This window comes from Leptodactylus fuscus, chromosome 3, assembly GCF_031893055.1.
Source record: "Leptodactylus fuscus isolate aLepFus1 chromosome 3, aLepFus1.hap2, whole genome shotgun sequence".
Lineage (NCBI taxonomy): Eukaryota > Metazoa > Chordata > Amphibia > Anura > Leptodactylidae > Leptodactylus > Leptodactylus fuscus.
In genome coordinates this window covers 97538986-97556709 of record NC_134267.1, presented here as the reverse complement: position 1 = coordinate 97556709, position 17724 = coordinate 97538986, and the positions used below count along the sequence as shown (strand labels likewise).

At 39.8% G+C, this 17724-nt stretch overlaps 1 protein-coding gene across 1 annotated transcript in view; it reads left to right on the top strand.

Moving 5' to 3' along the window:
- The window catches only part of NKAIN2 (sodium/potassium transporting ATPase interacting 2), a 624215-nt gene that overhangs the window by 496913 nt on the left and 109578 nt on the right, over positions 1-17724 (top strand). Inside the window, exon 4 of the mRNA XM_075268078.1 lies at positions 1466-1666. Within this exon, the coding sequence (XP_075124179.1) occupies positions 1466-1666 (201 nt within the window). The remainder of the gene's footprint in view (positions 1-1465; positions 1667-17724) is intronic.

The following is a 17724-nucleotide window of genomic DNA, read 5'->3' as shown; positions in this document are numbered from 1 at the left end:
AATTCTTGATAAATCTGGTTTGCTGTGAACTAATACGCTCAGCTCCTTTAACTTGTATCCTGCCTTTATATCCTTACAATTATTAAACACTTTCCGAGAAATGCTGATACACACGGATTGTATGTTTGGTTCCAGTAGTGGAGTCTTAAATATTGAAGCTTCGTACAGTGAATATTTAAGGCACTGATAATTTCTAAAATGTCCTGGGATTTCTTAACAGCAAGTGCTACTAATTCGGCATTAGGTAACAGAGCCATCTGCAGACAATTAACACTCTCAATATACCACCTTGGGAGAAATTAGCTCAGATCTAGACCTGAATCCACAAATGCATATAAACCTATGGGCCCAGAGAAAACCTAAAGACTTTAGAAAGGTTCACATGCAATAATAAACAAATTACATTTTCAGAATGTTTTATATGAGTGAAATGATTTCATATTTAAGCATGAAGACAAATAGGTCTGTATGGGGGCTCTAGCTAGCAATATACATATCGTAATAATAAAATATTCATCAAGACTTTTTCATCAAGTTATTTATTTCTTTAATCTTACATACATTTTGACAATAAAATAATGATCGCTGAAGGCCATGTAAGCAAATAATAATATGTCCTTGTTCTGCAAGGACATTATTCCAGTACGTCCTTGTAGTTTTCAGCAACTACACGAAATTCTGCAGCTGCTAAAACGGGGATCCAGCTGTAACTATAGCTGCATTTCCTCTCGAGAAGACAGGGATGGTTTATGACCTTCCCGATCACCATGCACACAGAGCTCAATGATTACTGCATCCACAGCTATGGACGCCGCCATGATATGTCTTCCCACTGACCTGGCGGTTACGTAATCCACCGGGATCAGAGTCTGTTACAGTTTCTGGGTCCTACAGGACACAGATCAGCTCTATAGTTATTGGCAGGAGGCTGGGGCTAAATGTACCAGTCCAAGTTATAGAGGAAATCAACCCCACACACACAAAAAAAAGATTGGTCAGATGTCCCCTAAGGTCTATTATGACCTTATGAGCACACAATGTAAAAAAATAAATAAATAAAATAATACGTCAATAACACATCCTGGTTAAAGGTTCTAGCCCCTGTTATAGCCCTCAAAATGGAACATTCAAAGAATCCGAATATATGTCTGATCCTGAACCATAAACTGGCCCGGCACTGAAATGATTAAGGGTAATACATTGAAGTCTATCCAAAATTAAGATTTCTTGTGGAATAATTTCAGTTTCATCTTACAGTATACTAAGCATACCGCCTATTTTATTGGAGACAACCAGCCCTCTAGAAGAATATTATTTAATGCAAATTTGGTGGTCTCCTCAAAGAGGTCTAAATGTATTTAAATTACCTTCGACTTATAGAGAGATTACTTCATTATGGTAATGAGATCATATGATAATCTTTCTGCATCCAGTAACATAAACAATGTTTCTATTTATATTTCAGGAAAAAGACCTCATCTTAACATTTAATGTATCAATGCATCGTTCCTGGTGGATGGAAAATGGACCAGGATGCATGGTAACATCAGTAACTCCTGCGCCAGATTGGGCACCAGAAGATCATCGCTACATTACTATATCAGAGTGCTTACTAGAGTACCAGTATATAGAAGTAGCACACAGCTCTCTTCAGATCTTTTTTGCAGTAAGTACATTACTATAGTTTTTATGGTATATGAAAGATAACCAATCTTCTTTCACAAAAGAAAAAAATATATAACAAAACTATGATATTTACTTGGTCTGCTTTTATCTGCAAGAAATGGCTGAATTATCTATAACCTGTTGACATTACAACTTAATGTATTCCTTTCACTTAGTGATTTCACAGTTTAGAAGTCTCGTGACTGGATATGACAACCAATAAAAGTGCATATTGTGACTAAAAGAGAGAATACAGGTGACCAGAGAGATGCTTAGATCAGTTAAGCAATACTGTGCAATTGGCCATTTTCTCGTGGGCACGTGCAGTCTGCTCTGCCCAAGGCCTGAGGCCTAGATGTTACAAGCCACCGCCGGAAGAAGAGGATGAAGAGGACGCTGCTGATGAAGATGGAGGCGGCACTGGAGAGAGTTCTCTCGCAGCATTGGGGATGCCCCCAGTGCTGTTTGAGCGCTGGGGCCTGCCCCCAGTGCTGCGAAAGAACTCATTTGCTTATTGACAAGAACCGGGACTACTATGGAACGGTGGCGTGGAGAAGACAATGAAAGGTAGGAGATGAATAGCCTTTCTTTCTCGAATATCGAATCCCATTATAGTCTATGGGGAAAAAATGCTCGTTTCAGGGGAAAGCACTATTCGACTAAAGGAGAGTCACCAAGTCCACGAGTAGCAGAAGGAGAGTGTTTAGGAGGAATGAAGTGCAGTTAAAGCGCACGGACCCCATAGAATGATTCATGTGGGCAGTGTGCGGCAAGCACACCGAGCCCATTATATGCTATGTCTTAACTGTCCAGCACTTGCAGTTGCTCTGATATTCCGGATGGGAGGCAAGCGCTAATGTGAACCGACCCTTACTTGTCCTGCAGAACCAGCATTGATTGGCCGAATGCTATACACTGTATAGCATTCAGCCAATCAACGCTGGTTCTGCAGCAGGCTCATCTTTGCTAGTTGGGAGAGCTGGCAGCTTGTGGTTATGCAGGAGCTGACTCTTTCTCATAGGAATGCATTGACCAGCGTTGATTGGCCGAATTCTATAATGTACAGCATTCGGCCAATCAACGCTGGTTCTGCCGAAGGCTTATCTGTGATGAGGCGGAGTCTAAGATCGGACCACAATGAAGACTGCTGTGGTCCGATCTTAGACTCGGCCTCGTCACAGACGAGCCTCTGGCAGAACCAGCATTGATTGGCCGAATGCTGTACACTGTATAGGATTCGGCCAATCAACGCTGGTCAATGCATTCCTATGAGAAAAAGTCAGCTCCCGCATAACCGTAAGCTGCCAGCTCTCCCGACTAGCAAGGACGAGCCTGCTGCAGAACCAGCGTTGATTGGCTGAATGCTATACAGTGTATAGCATTCGGCCAATCAACACTGGTTCTGAACCAAATCTTTACTGCGAATAGGAGTAGTATTCGATAGAGTACGAGTATTATGAATACTGTAGTATTCGTTCGAATACCTACTTGATCGAATACTACTCGCTCATCTCTAGTTACTCAGAAAAAAAAGGGTTTATATGATAGGATCCCTTTAAGTAAGAAAGGAATGGTTATACACAGTGTTTGCCAAAAACATCCCCATCACAAATCACTAAAAATCACTAGTGTTGTATGAATAAGCCAGATTCATCCCGAATATTCCAAATTGTTCAGTTTTTACTGAAACTGAACAATTTGGGATTTCTCTCGAGTGAACTAAAATGGCCACCGTGATATGATTTGCTGTAAATGATTACACTCTGGAGTATAATAGGAAAAGACCCAAACCAGGTGTAAAAAATAAAAAAACATTTACACTCACCTTCCCTCACCTCTTTTGGTCCTCCTTGTGGTGTCCAATGATCTGTTTCTTCCTCCGTGTGATTAATATCTCAGAATGGTGCCAGAGACGGGATCCGGTTCTCTTCTGTGATGTCACATGCTGGGGTCTGCGCTGAGCCCTGCTTTTGGCCTCAGTGGCACGCCGAGAGTCATGACATCATGGAGTTGAGGGAGAGTGAGTATAATGTTTATTTTTTACACCTCCTTTGGGCCATGGTTGAGAAGAGACTCCAGAGTATAATAATCTTAGTTCTGGATCTATTCTAGATCTAGAGGATCCCTACGTCTGAACACTGGACTAAATGAATCTGCAGAGATTCGTCCATCTATAGTTGTGATAAGACACTCTCAGTTCTAGAGCAGTGGTCTAGTTTTGAAAGGGACATTTTTGCTTCCTTATTGAGTGTTTCATTTACTCAATATTTTATTTAAGCAGAATCCAAGTTCTCATAGGAATCTCATGCTGGATCTTTTACAAAGCAATGGGACATTGTAAAGCTGTGTTGAGCGCACAAAACACATTTGCACTCAGGTAATGCAGTAGTTCATTAATCAGATAATTACAATGTAAAGCCTTTGTAATGAGAATGCACCAGGTTGATAATGACCCTGCCAACGCTGCATAACCCCAATCCTTGTCCTTGGCTTGTTCATGTAACTCTGCTACGGTCATTATACTGTTAGTACATGCCTTTAACTGTGAGTTTAATTAGCAAAGAAAATACCTATTGGAAGGCTTTATTACCATCATCAACGAGCTTTCCAGTTTTCTAGTTCAGGGATTATTTCCACTAGACAAGCAGCTACATCCTAGTACATGTGGCAAGAGGCGCTTAGTAGTCACTTTCCATAGTAATAAACAATAACATTTTAACACAGTCATTTGGACATCTTTCAGAGCCAGTTTCCCTTCACTTTTGCTTCATTTTGATGTGCCTGCTTTTCAAACAATTGTTTCCTGCACAATATAAGAAAATGTAATGGGAAACAAAAGCATCGGGAGCGGATTTGGTATTTTCAAAGTGTGATCATTAAAGTGATTCTGTTTGCATTACTAGTTTAATATAGGGCATTTTTAATAAAGCATGTTATTTTTTTTCTGCGTGGTATTTCACTAAGCAAATATCATCTATCCCTTTTTATTGCTTTAAAAATTCCCTTTTCCCACTCAAATGGGTTCTATAGGTAAATTATTTTCAATCTTCTTTATAACCTCAAAGTTTTCCTCGCCACATCTATGAACTATTGTAGGCTTCAAATTTCATACAGAAGCATCTAATGTTGTGTTATAGAACTACAGAATTCTCCCCAGGAAGAATTGCTTCTGATGGAAAACAGCTTTCTAACACTGCCCAGTGCAGAGCAACAAATGGCACCACTCAAACTACTGTATCTATGGCTCCACACTATAGAGGAAGGGACCCAATGTGCAGGGGCAGATTATAATAATAGTGAAATGTATGTTCCCTGGGATCCAGTGGCAAGTAATTGCACATTTGCCCCCATTATAACCCTACCTCATAGTCAATTATATCAACATCCACCAATACAGTTGATTACTGTCATGAAGCATGGGAGTCTACTAGATATGAAAATCTAATAGGTGAACCTTATTCTGAACCACAACTGCCATTATTATACAATATAATAAGCGAAGGCCCATAGGAAGTGATTGGGAATCTACAAGAGGTTCAAAGAGGAAGTGGACCCACACACTGAAACCCAGGAGAGGTGAGTAACACAGTTTATGTTTACTCACCTTCCCTGGGCCACTGTTTATTATACTTTGGGGTCTGAAAAGACCTGAGAGTAAAAAAGTAGTTTGTGGATGGTGAACCCAGTACTCAGCTTGACCCGAAGTTACTGGAAAATTTATAGCAAGCACTGGTTAGGTCAACCCTATGCATATGCCACTATAGTACATTAATCTGTGTACAGGGCTACTGTGGAACATTATACTACGAGGAGGGGACGCTTTGGGACATTATACTGTGTGGAGGCAACTATGAGACAATATATTGTATTGAATAGCCACTATGGAACATTATACTGTGTGGAGGGCCACTATGGGACACTATGCTTCTTGTAGGGCCACTACAGGACATTATTCTGTCACAGGGATCTTCGGTGTGAATGAGAAGCTGTACTTTCTGAACAGCCCTGTGCACATGGTACCCATAATTCACTCCTGCCTATGTGTCATCGTACAAACTTCTGAAGATGTCATTATATTTACTGTATGTGTAAAATAATCAAAAGGTTTTTGTTTGAACAAAATTTTTTTCTTTAAGGTCTAGGTCACACGGGGGGGCGGTGGGACGGATTTTGGCACCGTAAGTGATGCGGGGAGCCACGTCACTCTCGGGTCAAAATCCGCCTGTTACAACTGTTGCTGCTTCCCCCTCCAGAGTTGGCTCAAATGAATGAGCCCACTCCGGAGGTTGCTGCTGCCAGGCGGACACCGCGGCTCGGTGAAGAAAAGGTAGCTTGCTTCTTTTTTCTGCTAGCGGCAACATGCCACTAGCGGAAAAAAGAATGCTATCAGTCTCCATAGACCACCATTGTGAGAGGGCGGATTATGACGTGGATTATGCACCATAATCCACCCCCTCTGTGCCTGTGTGAACGGGCCCTAAAAAGGTTCTGTGTTTGACCTTGCCCCAATAATACAAAGCTATCTTAATGTACAGTAATATAACCCTAACTATGGGTGCTTTACACTATTAATGTAGCACAAAATGTAGCTCAACACTAATAGGATAGTTTGGTCTCTATAACACAAAGTGAATGGCAATCATGCCACACAAATAGCTTAGGTAAGCTTTGTTACTGTAGATATTAGCAGACTGCACTAGTTAGCGTAATGTTTGATACAACTATAGGCAAGATCTTACTAAGACCTAAGAGAAAAAGGAAAAGCAGCAGTATTGTAAATATCCCAGGGACTCACAACTAATGTTGGAGTGAATAAATATCCACTTTTTTCATCGGACCTCTGAAGTGCTTCCTTTTGCTTGTTATTTTGTATTTTTACCTAATTCTATCATTTATAATGATTATAACTTAGACCGCAGAAGTACAGATAATCATAGAAAAAGCTAAAATTAAATGAAAGCCCTATATGGCCCTTTATTAATTACATGTATTATTAAATTCCGCTAAACATGACATTTTACAAGTCTGAAGTGTATTCCTAGCTTGTTGGAATTATCTATGTATGTATTTACACTTCTTACTTAGCACCGTAAGACAACAGCAGATTGTCAAAAAATGTCAGTTATTATAAATAGAAATAACCTTTTTGTCACAAACGCCCTCTCAATCTGTTAGGTGTAAAGCATATGGGATAAACATTTAAAACTTGGAGTGATTCCTAATATGTTGTGCGAGATGGATTTTCATTTTACAGGATAAAACTAAACTTGTTTGTTGTCCAAAATTCTGTGTAGTTTAGATTTTAGATTTTGTCTTGAATGGTTGGAGTTCATGTTCTTTGTCATACAACCACAATTGCTGGTTTAATTTTAATAGAGGTAGTTGCGTCTACTGGGGACTGTGTCCTTGCATTTCCACCAATTTTACAAGAAACTCTATTCAGCTCCAACTACAGCAGGATGAGCGGAGATTTCCTAATTTCTTCACCCCCTTAACATCTCTTCTCTTTCCTCCTCTCAGGCGGCCTTCCTCAATCAGCCTAAGGAAGACTTCTAAGGAAGAGTTGGACAATACCATTGATAGCATTAAAAATTGGAAGGCCCCACATCCAGATGGCTTTAATTCCGTCTATTATGAGAAATTTAAAGGGATTCTCTCCAACTCACCTCCTCTCTCTTTTTAATCCTTCAGGGAGGTTAAATTCCCTCAGGATATGTTGAGTGCTTCCATTACTGTGATCCCCTTACTTGAGAAAGACGCTACCACTCCGGCTAATTATAGATTTATATCCTTCCTTAATAAAGATATAAAACTATTCTCCTCTATTCTGGCTTTAAATAGACTTCTGCCAACCCTAATCCCAAGTTGGTTTTGTCTTGGTTAGGCAGGCCTCTGATATTGTCTAAAAACTCTGCAACATACTCCATTGGGCCAACAATCTCCAAAAACCAATTTCCTTTCTGGCCCTTGACATTGAGAAGGCCTTTGATAGTCTTTCTTGGTCATACCGAGCCCATGTTTAGAAGTTCATGGGCATAACCATGCACTTTCAGAGAGCCCTTTATCTAATATACTTTCCATATCAATGCCTCACATTTTTTAGATTTCTTTTTACTGTCATTCATTCTGTTTACTTAATCAGCCCATGGTCATGTGATAGACCCACAGGTGCACAGCTCATTATAGGCACAGCACAATAATTAGCATACCTCCCAACAAAGAACAGAAAAAGTGACAAAATATGTGATGCACTATGAACGTCAAAGCAAATTTAGCTGCACCCACGTTTACGTTGACTCCACACATTCTCATCCATTTTCCCATGTGCCCCCACACAGTATAATGGTCCTACAGTCACCCGTACATTATATGCTCCCACATTATAATGTTCCCTTCAAACTGCGCCATAGTATTAAGTTTAAACTGGGGGAAACTAGAGGGGCACATGAAACTGGAGCAGCTAGAGGGGGACATTAACAGTGGGGGTAGTTGAAGAGGGACAATAAATTAATGGCAGCTGGAGTGGGACATTAAACCGTGGGTAGCTAGAGGGGGACATTAAACTCAGGCAGCTGGAAAGGGGATATTAAAGTGTAGGGGTAGCTGGAGGGAGACATTAAACTGGGGGCAACTAGAGGCGCGCATGTCCCCCTCCAGCTACTCCCAGTTTAATGTCCTTTTCCAGTTGTCTTCAGTTTAATATCCATCTTAATATCACCCCAGTTTAAATGCCCCCTTTATCTGCCCACAGTTTAAATGCCCCTTCATCTGCCCGCAGTTTAATTGCCCCCCTTCATCTGTCCCCATTTTAATGTCCCCTCCATCCCTCCCCCAGTTTCATGTCCTGCCTGTACCTCTGCCCCTAGTTTCATATTTCCCCTCTATCTCTGCCTCCAGTTTCATGTATTTCCTTCATCTTCCCCCAGTCAAATGCCCCCTCCATCTTCCCCAATTTAATGTCCCCCCTCCATATGCCCCGTTTTATGTTCCCCTTTCATCTGCCTCTAGTTTCATGTGCCCCCTTCATCATGTTCCCCCTCAATTTTCCCTCAAATTTTAACATAAAAAACACTAATACTCACCTTTCCTTGCTCCCCTGCCACTGTCTGCAGTCTCAGTCACAGAGTGTTCTCCTGGGGCCAGAGCACAGTGGTGAAGCAGGAGCTGTCTGACAACAGTTCCTGTTTCATTCACCAGTGTATTCCTCTGGACGCAGATGAGTTGAAACCAGGACATGCCTCCTGCCAACCGGGATGGTGGGACACAACTGGGTATCCAGGAATGTCCCGCAGAATCCGGGATGGTGGGAGGTATGTAATCAGACATCTTCCTGGTAACGAGCTGTCCACATGTGTGTTTATCATATGACCTTGGACTGGAGATCACATGACTATGGACTGATATTTAGCCACTAAGTAAACAAAATAAGTGATAGCGAGTAAAGATCTAAAAAAACTGTGAGGAACTAATGCAGAAAGTATATTGGAAAATTGTACAACTTTTTGTTATACAAGCAACAACATTTGTGTCTCAACAACCCCTATATAAAGTTGTGACAGTGTCATTTAATAAACTGCAATAGCTCAGAAGTCACTGCATTACAAAAAAAGCATTTCTCTTTGTTTTACATATTCTTATGAATTCAACATATTTACGGTAAAGATATAGATGTTACACTGGCTTTTTCTCTTTTGAATAGTGGCATTAAAATCTAAGAAACAGGTCAAAGCTGCTAACATCTAGCAAAAAGACAGCTCAAGGCGACAAGGTATTTTCACACAGTTGGATGCCAGGGATTGGGTATCTGACAAAGAACATAATAGTACATGTACAGTACCAGCTATAACATTTCAAGATTTTTAAATAGACAATGGAAAGAGTAAAGGAGGAAAATAGAGCTGTTCTACAAAAATTATGTGTTATGTAGTTTCAGTAAAAAATATATTTATATACATATATTTATTGAAATATATTTTGTGCTTTTCAAGTATTTTCACATGCAGGTATAACAAAATAAAAAGAACTGCAAAGAGCTAAAACTGTTAAAACTGTTTAAAACTGGGGCAAAAAAAACACTGCGTTTTACAGTATTTGCAGAGTGCATGGAATTCTGGATAACCCTATCCACAGAAAAAAATCTGCAGTGGAAAAGCTGTGTTCTCAAAAATGCATGCATTTTTAAAATTGAGACATGTCAATGCTGACATTTTCCATATAGGTATAATAGGTATATAGGTATAAGGAAAACTCTGCAGACTTTCTGTAAAAATCTGTCTGGAAAAAAAACACAACGCGTTTCGGCCACAGTTTTTTCCAAAGCGTTTTTTGCTGTGCTTCACTAAATGGTGCCTTAGAAGACCTTTAACCACCATGGCTTTTCAAACCCCAGAGTATAATAAACAGAGGTCCAGAGGAGGTGAATAAACATAACAAACTACTTACTTCACCTGGGCTCCTTTGCAGCACACAATGTGAATCCCATCCTTTTTGATTCTCCTCTAGACTCCTGAATGTCAGTGGCCACATGGGAGTGCCAATATCATGATGCTTAGATGCAAGCGTTGTGATAGTGCACAACACATGTCTGAAGAGGCCCAATTCCAGGCCCTAGCTGTCCCAGGTAGCCGCTATCTTTATTCATTCGAGAGAACTGGAGGAAAGGGATTTACATTGAATGTTGCAAAAAGCCCAGGAATGGTAAGACTGTTTGCTATGTTTACGCACCTTCCTTGGGCCTCCACTTAATATACTCTGGCGATCTGAAGAGATCACAGAGCATAACTTTGGTGTTTGGACAAAACTAAAAAATTTTGAAATGTAAAAAAAATTATGGATCAATACAAACTGGTTTGCGCATTCATAACCGTTTCCTTCTCCTAAATTATTCATTCATTTGCCACTCACTTTAACCAGACATTTTTTTTATTCAGTCACAACTTCAATGGAGTTTAATGTTTGGCAAGGTAAAAAAGCATGGCAAATTACATCTGATGTATACCAAAAAAAGTGCCAAGTGACTCACCTAAACCAGACCCAAAAGGACATTGCTGCAGGTGGTCTACTTGTGGAAATACTCTACACAAGACCCATAAAAAAAATATCAAGATTGTAAGAGGAGTGTTCTTCTTTATGAGAGAGCTGAGATCTATGTCCCATGAGAAAGTAAAACAATATGTTTCTACTTCTGTTCTTTCCCATAAAACACATAATGAACCTCTGTTTCTAAAATCACGCTTAGATGAGGAAAGTTTGTTCCAACCTCTCTCACAATATATGGAATCAGACTCAGACCAAGATTGCTTCTATTTCCCAAATGGAAGAGTAGAAGATGATGCCTCAGGTTGCTGAAGCTACTCTAAAGGGAGAGGCTTCCTCAGCCAAATTAACAACACCAGCAGAGTTTGGACAGCCTTATACAATTTGACCTTCATTTGCTCAATCCTTGGGTCCTCCAAATCATCAAGGAGGGTTACAAGATTGAGTTCACAAGTCTTCCCCAAGAGAAATTTCTAGAAAAAATGGTCCTCAATCCCCTAACAAACAATGAAGCAGGATGTCAAAAAATTACTAGATCTGAATTCCATAGCCATGGTCCCAACTAAAGAAGAATTCAGAAGTCATTACTCAAGAACATTTCTGATTAAAAAAAAACCAAACAAACAGGACTTTCAGAAAAATTATAAATTTGAAATTTCTGAACATGTAGATAAAATATAAAAAATTCAAGATGGAGTCTATCAGGTCGACAGTCCGACTCATAACTCAAAATGAACTGATGTTCTCCATCGACCTAAATGATGTATATTATTACATTCCAATCCATCCAAAGTATCACAGAGACTTGAGGTTCGAGGTTCAAACAGACTCAGCCATACTCCATATTTTAAGTTCGAGTGTCTTCCTTTTGGGATATCATTGACTCCAAGAAACTTCATAAAGGTAGTTGTCAAAAATCATGACATTTCTTTGAGAGAAAAATATAACAATTGTATCAAATATAAATTATTTTCAACTGATAGCAGATTCCTAGCCGGCATTAAGAAACCACCCAGAGCAAGTCCTAGCTCTTCTGCAAGACTTTGGGTTTATTATAAACAGAAAAAAATCAGATACTATTCCTCTAGATTCTTGCATTCAGGCTTCATTTTTTCTTTCAGAAAAACAAAATAGGTTCCATCTAGAAATGAGCGAACAGTAAAATGTTTGATATTCAGTATTCATTTCGAGTAGCCCCGCAATATTTGACTACTCAAATCGAATATCGAATCCTATTATACTCTATGGGGTAAAAATGCTCGATTCAGGGGTAGGCAACATTCGATCAAATAGAACTTACCAAGTCCACGAGTGAGGGTCGGGCTGGATTCTCCGAGAAGTCTTCTCCGTGCAGCGTCCCCGCGGCATCTTCTGGCTCTAAATTCACTTTGCCAGGCACCGGGCCTGGGCAGAGCTGACTGCGCATGTCCGCACTACAAGAAAATGGCCGCTTACAGTCAAAGCGGCCATTTTTTTGTAGCACGGGCATGCGCAGTCGGCTCTACCCAGGCCCGATGCTGGGCAGAGTGAATTCAGAGCCAGAAGACGCCGCGGGGACGCTGCGCGGAGAAGACTTCTAAAGGAAGGAGAAGAACCAGCGTTTATTGGCCGACTGTATAGCATTTGGCCAATCAACGCTGGTTCTGCATCGAATTTTTCCATTCGAATAGCGAGTAGTATTTGATCGAGTACGAGTATTTTGAATACCGTAGTATTCGATCGAATACCTACTTGATCGAATACTACTCGCTCATCTCTAGTTCCATCAAAAAATCTTACTATTCTTCAGAAGGCAAACTTGCTTTCTAAGAGAGGCCATGAAGATATTAGTTTTAAAGGCATCCTGCATTCAGTGCATCGCATGGTGTCTGTTCCACACAAGACCGTTACAGCAATTGTTTCTTTCCTCTTGGAATTGGAAACAGTCCTCATCAGCCAAAAAACAAAATCTCATCAGAATCCAAAGTATCACCCTGTGATCCAAAAATCCTTTAAATTTAAAGAACTGAGTCAGCTCAATCTCCCCAAGTATTAATTTCTACAGGCACAAACCAGTGGAGATGGGGTGCAGTAATTCAAAGCACTTTGTCTGGGGAAAATTGCCTCCTTACATTGGAGAAAGATCTTCAAATTACTGCGAGTTAAGGGCAGTCTGGGAAACCCTGCAAGTTTTGGACAACTGGCTAAATTGCCGCTTGAGTATATCGTCAGATATTACTACAACGTTTCTATAACATCAAAGTGGTACAAGGTATCCTCACCTTCCATTTCTGTCAACAAAAATTTTCTGTTGAGCAGAGCAGAATGTGTGCTCCCTCTCATCAATCCATCTAAGAGGAGAACAGAATTGCCAGAGAGAGTTCTTGAATCACAGGAGAGTGGAACTAGGGGAATGGGTTCTAAACAAAGAGATTTTCAAGACCTCAGGAGGGGGTGGCGCACTCCACAGGTAGATCTCTTTGCATCAAGCACAAACTGAAATATTCTTTTCATCTTATGTGGATAGATGATTTATCACAAAATTAGGACATGGGGTTAACCAATTCCATCCCTCCGTTACATTTAATTTCTCGAGTCCTGAACAAAATTCAGAAGCAAAAGACCAAAGTAATTCTAATAGTTTCTGTGTCACCCAAAAGGAGCTGGTTTCTGACCAGAAAGGCCCTAGAACAAGCACTAGAAGCTCCAGTCATCCTTCCCACCAGACAGGATCTTTTGTCCCAGGGGCCCTTCTATTATACAAATCTGATAGCAGCTTAAAGCTATCAGCATGCATCCTCAAAGGGATATCTTAAGAATGCATTATCTATCTGAAGATGTCATCTTTACCTTACAAAAAAGTAGGAAAAAGTTGACGTCATCTGTCTACACATACGATTGGAAGATGTTTTGTTCCTGATGTGAGAGGAATCCTCCTGATCCCTTGTATGCTATTATTGCCTTAATCTTTGATTTACTTCAATAAGGGTTCAAGAAGGGTCTTAGTCCTGGTGCTTTAAAATTTCTAGGGCATCCCTGGGAGGATGTTAATGAATCTTCTATGAAACTGGCCATTTCAAGTTTAAAGGTAGGTCATTTTATCATACATGGATTAGGAGATTGTAGAATTCTCCCATGGAACTTAAATTTAGTCCTAAATGCTCTTTCTTTCGTTCTTCGTTTCGTTGTTTGGTTCTCCATTCAAGCCAATAGAATCTTCTGATATGAAATACTTATCTTACAAAACTGCCTTCCTAGTTTCCATAGCATCGGACAGAAGAATTGGAAAGTCTAATCTCTTTCAATAAGAAATCTATACATGACTGTCCCAGAGGATAAATTCTGCAAATCTGTCCTTCGTTTATTCCTAAATTGGCTTCTTCCTTACACAGGAACCAGGAATACTTCTGTCCTTCAATCCAACTCTTAAAAATCTTCAGGAGAAACTTCACACCTTAGATGTTAGGAGAATTCTTCTATACTACTTAGGCAGAACATTCTCCATGAGAAAAGATCTAAATCTTTAAGCCCTAATATTGCTCTGTAAATTAAACAGTAAGAAAATCGAAAAATGCCTGCAGTGGGAAGGGGTTAACCTGACATTTACAGAATTTTGTATTACAATTTTGGTCCCCTTGGAATGTCCCTGTCACAATTCTGCAATATTTTTACTGCACTTTTAAATTCTGTATCTTATAGTCTAAATCAAAGTCTCTATTACGTATCTATTCCTTGCCGGTAGAGGAAGAAGTCTGATATACAATATACTTTCGTTCAAACTGTATTGTAATGTTAAATTCTTCTTTTTCCATTGCTTTGTTCTACCTGTAATTTTACAACTTTGCCACGTATAAAATATGGACTCTCCATGAAAACATCTTTATTCACATAATGGCTATTGATTTTGGCACACTGACCAAAAGGGCCCATTTCATTAGGTGCTTGTTAGATCGCTAGGGAGGATGTTATTAAATCTTCTATGAAACTGGCCATTTCAAGTTTAAGGTGAGGTCATTTTATCATGTCAGCGTTTGTAATGGAAGTGCTACCTTCAATGTGCTGATAACAGCTTTCATTCTATAAAATAAATTGTATCTCCTGATGTCAGAGATATCCTTAGTATTCTGTTACAAAATAAGGCTGAAATCACACAAGAATTATTTCTTATTTTGAAACATATTTTCTTTATAAAAGAAAAGAATGGCTAAGTGCTAGAAAATCTATTCGTATATACCATTTCATTTACTTTTAATCTTATTTTGAAATTGAATGCTTTTTTTTTATGGAATTTAGGCTATATTTACAGTCTAGTAAATGCAGAAGACAGAAACCTGTCATGCCGAGTCCGGCCATGAGCGCCGGTGAGCGTTTTATGCTCTCCGCGGCAAAACCGTTTTTTTTAAACCGAACACAGAGTACTGCATGTCTGACTCTGTGTCCAACAAAAAAAAAAAAACAACCAGTTATTGTGTGCCGACTTTAGTAGAACCGTGAGGGCACCAGGTTCTTGTAGCTTCAATGCAAACCCTAAAATATGGCCCTTTCCATTTACTGATGACAGTCTGTGTTAGCCAGAAATTAAAAAGAACTATTTAAAAAATGCCTATATGTATTTATCTTTCTTACTACGAATATGGTAGCAAAAAATTGCAATGTAATATTTTTGTTAACAATTCCTGTTTTAGAGCATCAGATCAAAAGATTGCAACATCCTTATGTAACCCAACCTTGCAGCCACCGCCCATAAAAAGTACAGCGTATGGTACTGTACATGATATATTTACATAATATATAGATATTGCTTGTCCCACTCTCTTACCTGCAATATTAGTTACATACAGACTCCAGTCATATTAATGTGACCACCGCCTACTTTGGACGTCATCGTTAAATAACCAATCACAGAAGGCACGTGTCATCAGCCATCTGGGTGGACTCATCATTGTGGAAGGCACGATGGATCAACACAAGTATGCCTCTATCCTTACGGACCATGTTCACCCCGAATTGTTTTTCCTCAGGATGATGGCATCTACCAGTAGGACAATGCGACGTGTCATAAATACTCGCAGTGTACCTCTGTGGTTCAAGAAGCACCAGGATGAGTTTACCGCACTCCCTTGGCAAGCAAATTCCCTGGACTTGAACCCAATTGAGAATCTGTGGGACCACCTCGATCGGGTTGTTCGCGCAATGGATGCTCAACTGCGTAACTTAGAGCAGATGGCCACGACACTGGAGTCGGCATGGCTCAACATCCCAGGAAACATCATCACAACATCCCCTCTCATCCTGCACGTCTTGCAGTGGTCCGCTCTGCGAAAGGTGGTTATTCTGGATTTTGGCAGGTGACCACATTAATGTGACTGGACTGTGTATTAATGTTGCACCTGACACATTATCAGATATGTAAATATACACAACAGGCCGGATAGCTACAATCAGTCCATAGCTCAGATGGAGGAGACACGGTCACTAAAGGGTTTGGACCCTCTTACAAACATAAGGTAGATCAGGAAGATGAGTTGGGGAAATAGAATATAACAAAAAAGAGAATGTTGTGAGGGTAGGAAACCTAGGGGATCTAGATTTGGAAGCTTTTCTGTAATTGGTCATCCCTAATTGTCCCGACTTTTTTCCAGTTTGTTTTATTTTTGAAAAACAGAATTGAATGTATATATATATATGTATTGAATGTCCTATACTCAAACAAAAAGTGGGTTTCTTTAAGTTAGAAGTTAGAAATTGAAAGAAAATCTGATCCTAATATCCTAATACTTTAAATCTTGTTGATCAGCCTAAAGAGGCTCTATCATTGGGAAAAGTCATTTTTAACTAAGCACATCCCTGCATAGCCTTTAGAAAGGCTATTCCACACATACCTTTTGTATGTAAATTGCCTCAATGGTTTTTGAATGAGCCCGTTTTTATTCATATGCTAATTAGCCTCTCGGTGCACCCCAGAAATCTCATTGTGCACCTTCTGCATGTTCTTTCCTATGTATGTATGTATACAGCACAGACTGCTGCTGCTGATGATGATGACTTCATGCTTCCTGTTTACACATACAGATAGGAGACAATAGCAGAGAGGAGGCTGCTGGGAACTTCCTGTAATTAGCATATGAATAAAAACAGGCTCATTCAAAAGCCACTGAGGCAATTTACATACAAAAGGTGTGTGTAGAATAGCCTTTCTAAAGCCTATGCATGTATGTGCTTAGGGGTCGTTCACACTACCGTCTGTGTCCGACAGGTAGTGTCCGCTCCTAGTGTCTGTCCAAAATCTGGCATGGACATTAGGAGCGGACACTAGCTGTGTCCATGACACTTGTCATTTATTTAAATGGCGATCGGGTACGTTCTTTTGCACTCCGTGCCCTTCCTTCACTGTCCGCATGTAAAGATGTCCGACTTTTCAAGCGGACAGAAAAACCTACATGTCGGGCATGCCTTGACACTTATACTGATCCTGCTACCACACTAGATCGCGTCTGATGAAGGTCTAAGGACCGAAACGTCATATCCAATTGATCTAGCCTGTCTTTCTATGCCAATATTTTGCATTGTGTCAAAAGGCGTTAACTATATTGTAAAATAAATCTCTATATTCCTTTGATCACAAAACAGTGTGTGCAGCAAAATCTATTTTCACTAGTATATTTGGTTCGAAGGACCTTTTTTCGCTAGCACCACATATAATTTTAGAGTGTGCGGTACCATTGACTTTTTTTCAACCAGGAGTTAGAGACGAACAGGCCGAGGAAGCATCAGTCATACAACCTTTAACCTCTGATATAACCTCTGACAGATAATCCCATAAATTAATTTGCATTTAATTTTTTTTTTTTTTAACAAGACTTTTTGAAGTTTGAAAACATAAAAAAAAAATCCGCATTCTTTCAGGTACACAATCCCAGTAAGCAAAATTTACTTTGTACACTAAGAAAACTTTAGATTCCTTAGGATAATATATCTAGATACAGTTTGTAATTTTTGCAGGTAATATATATTTTGGATATGCCAGCAAGCTCACATATATTT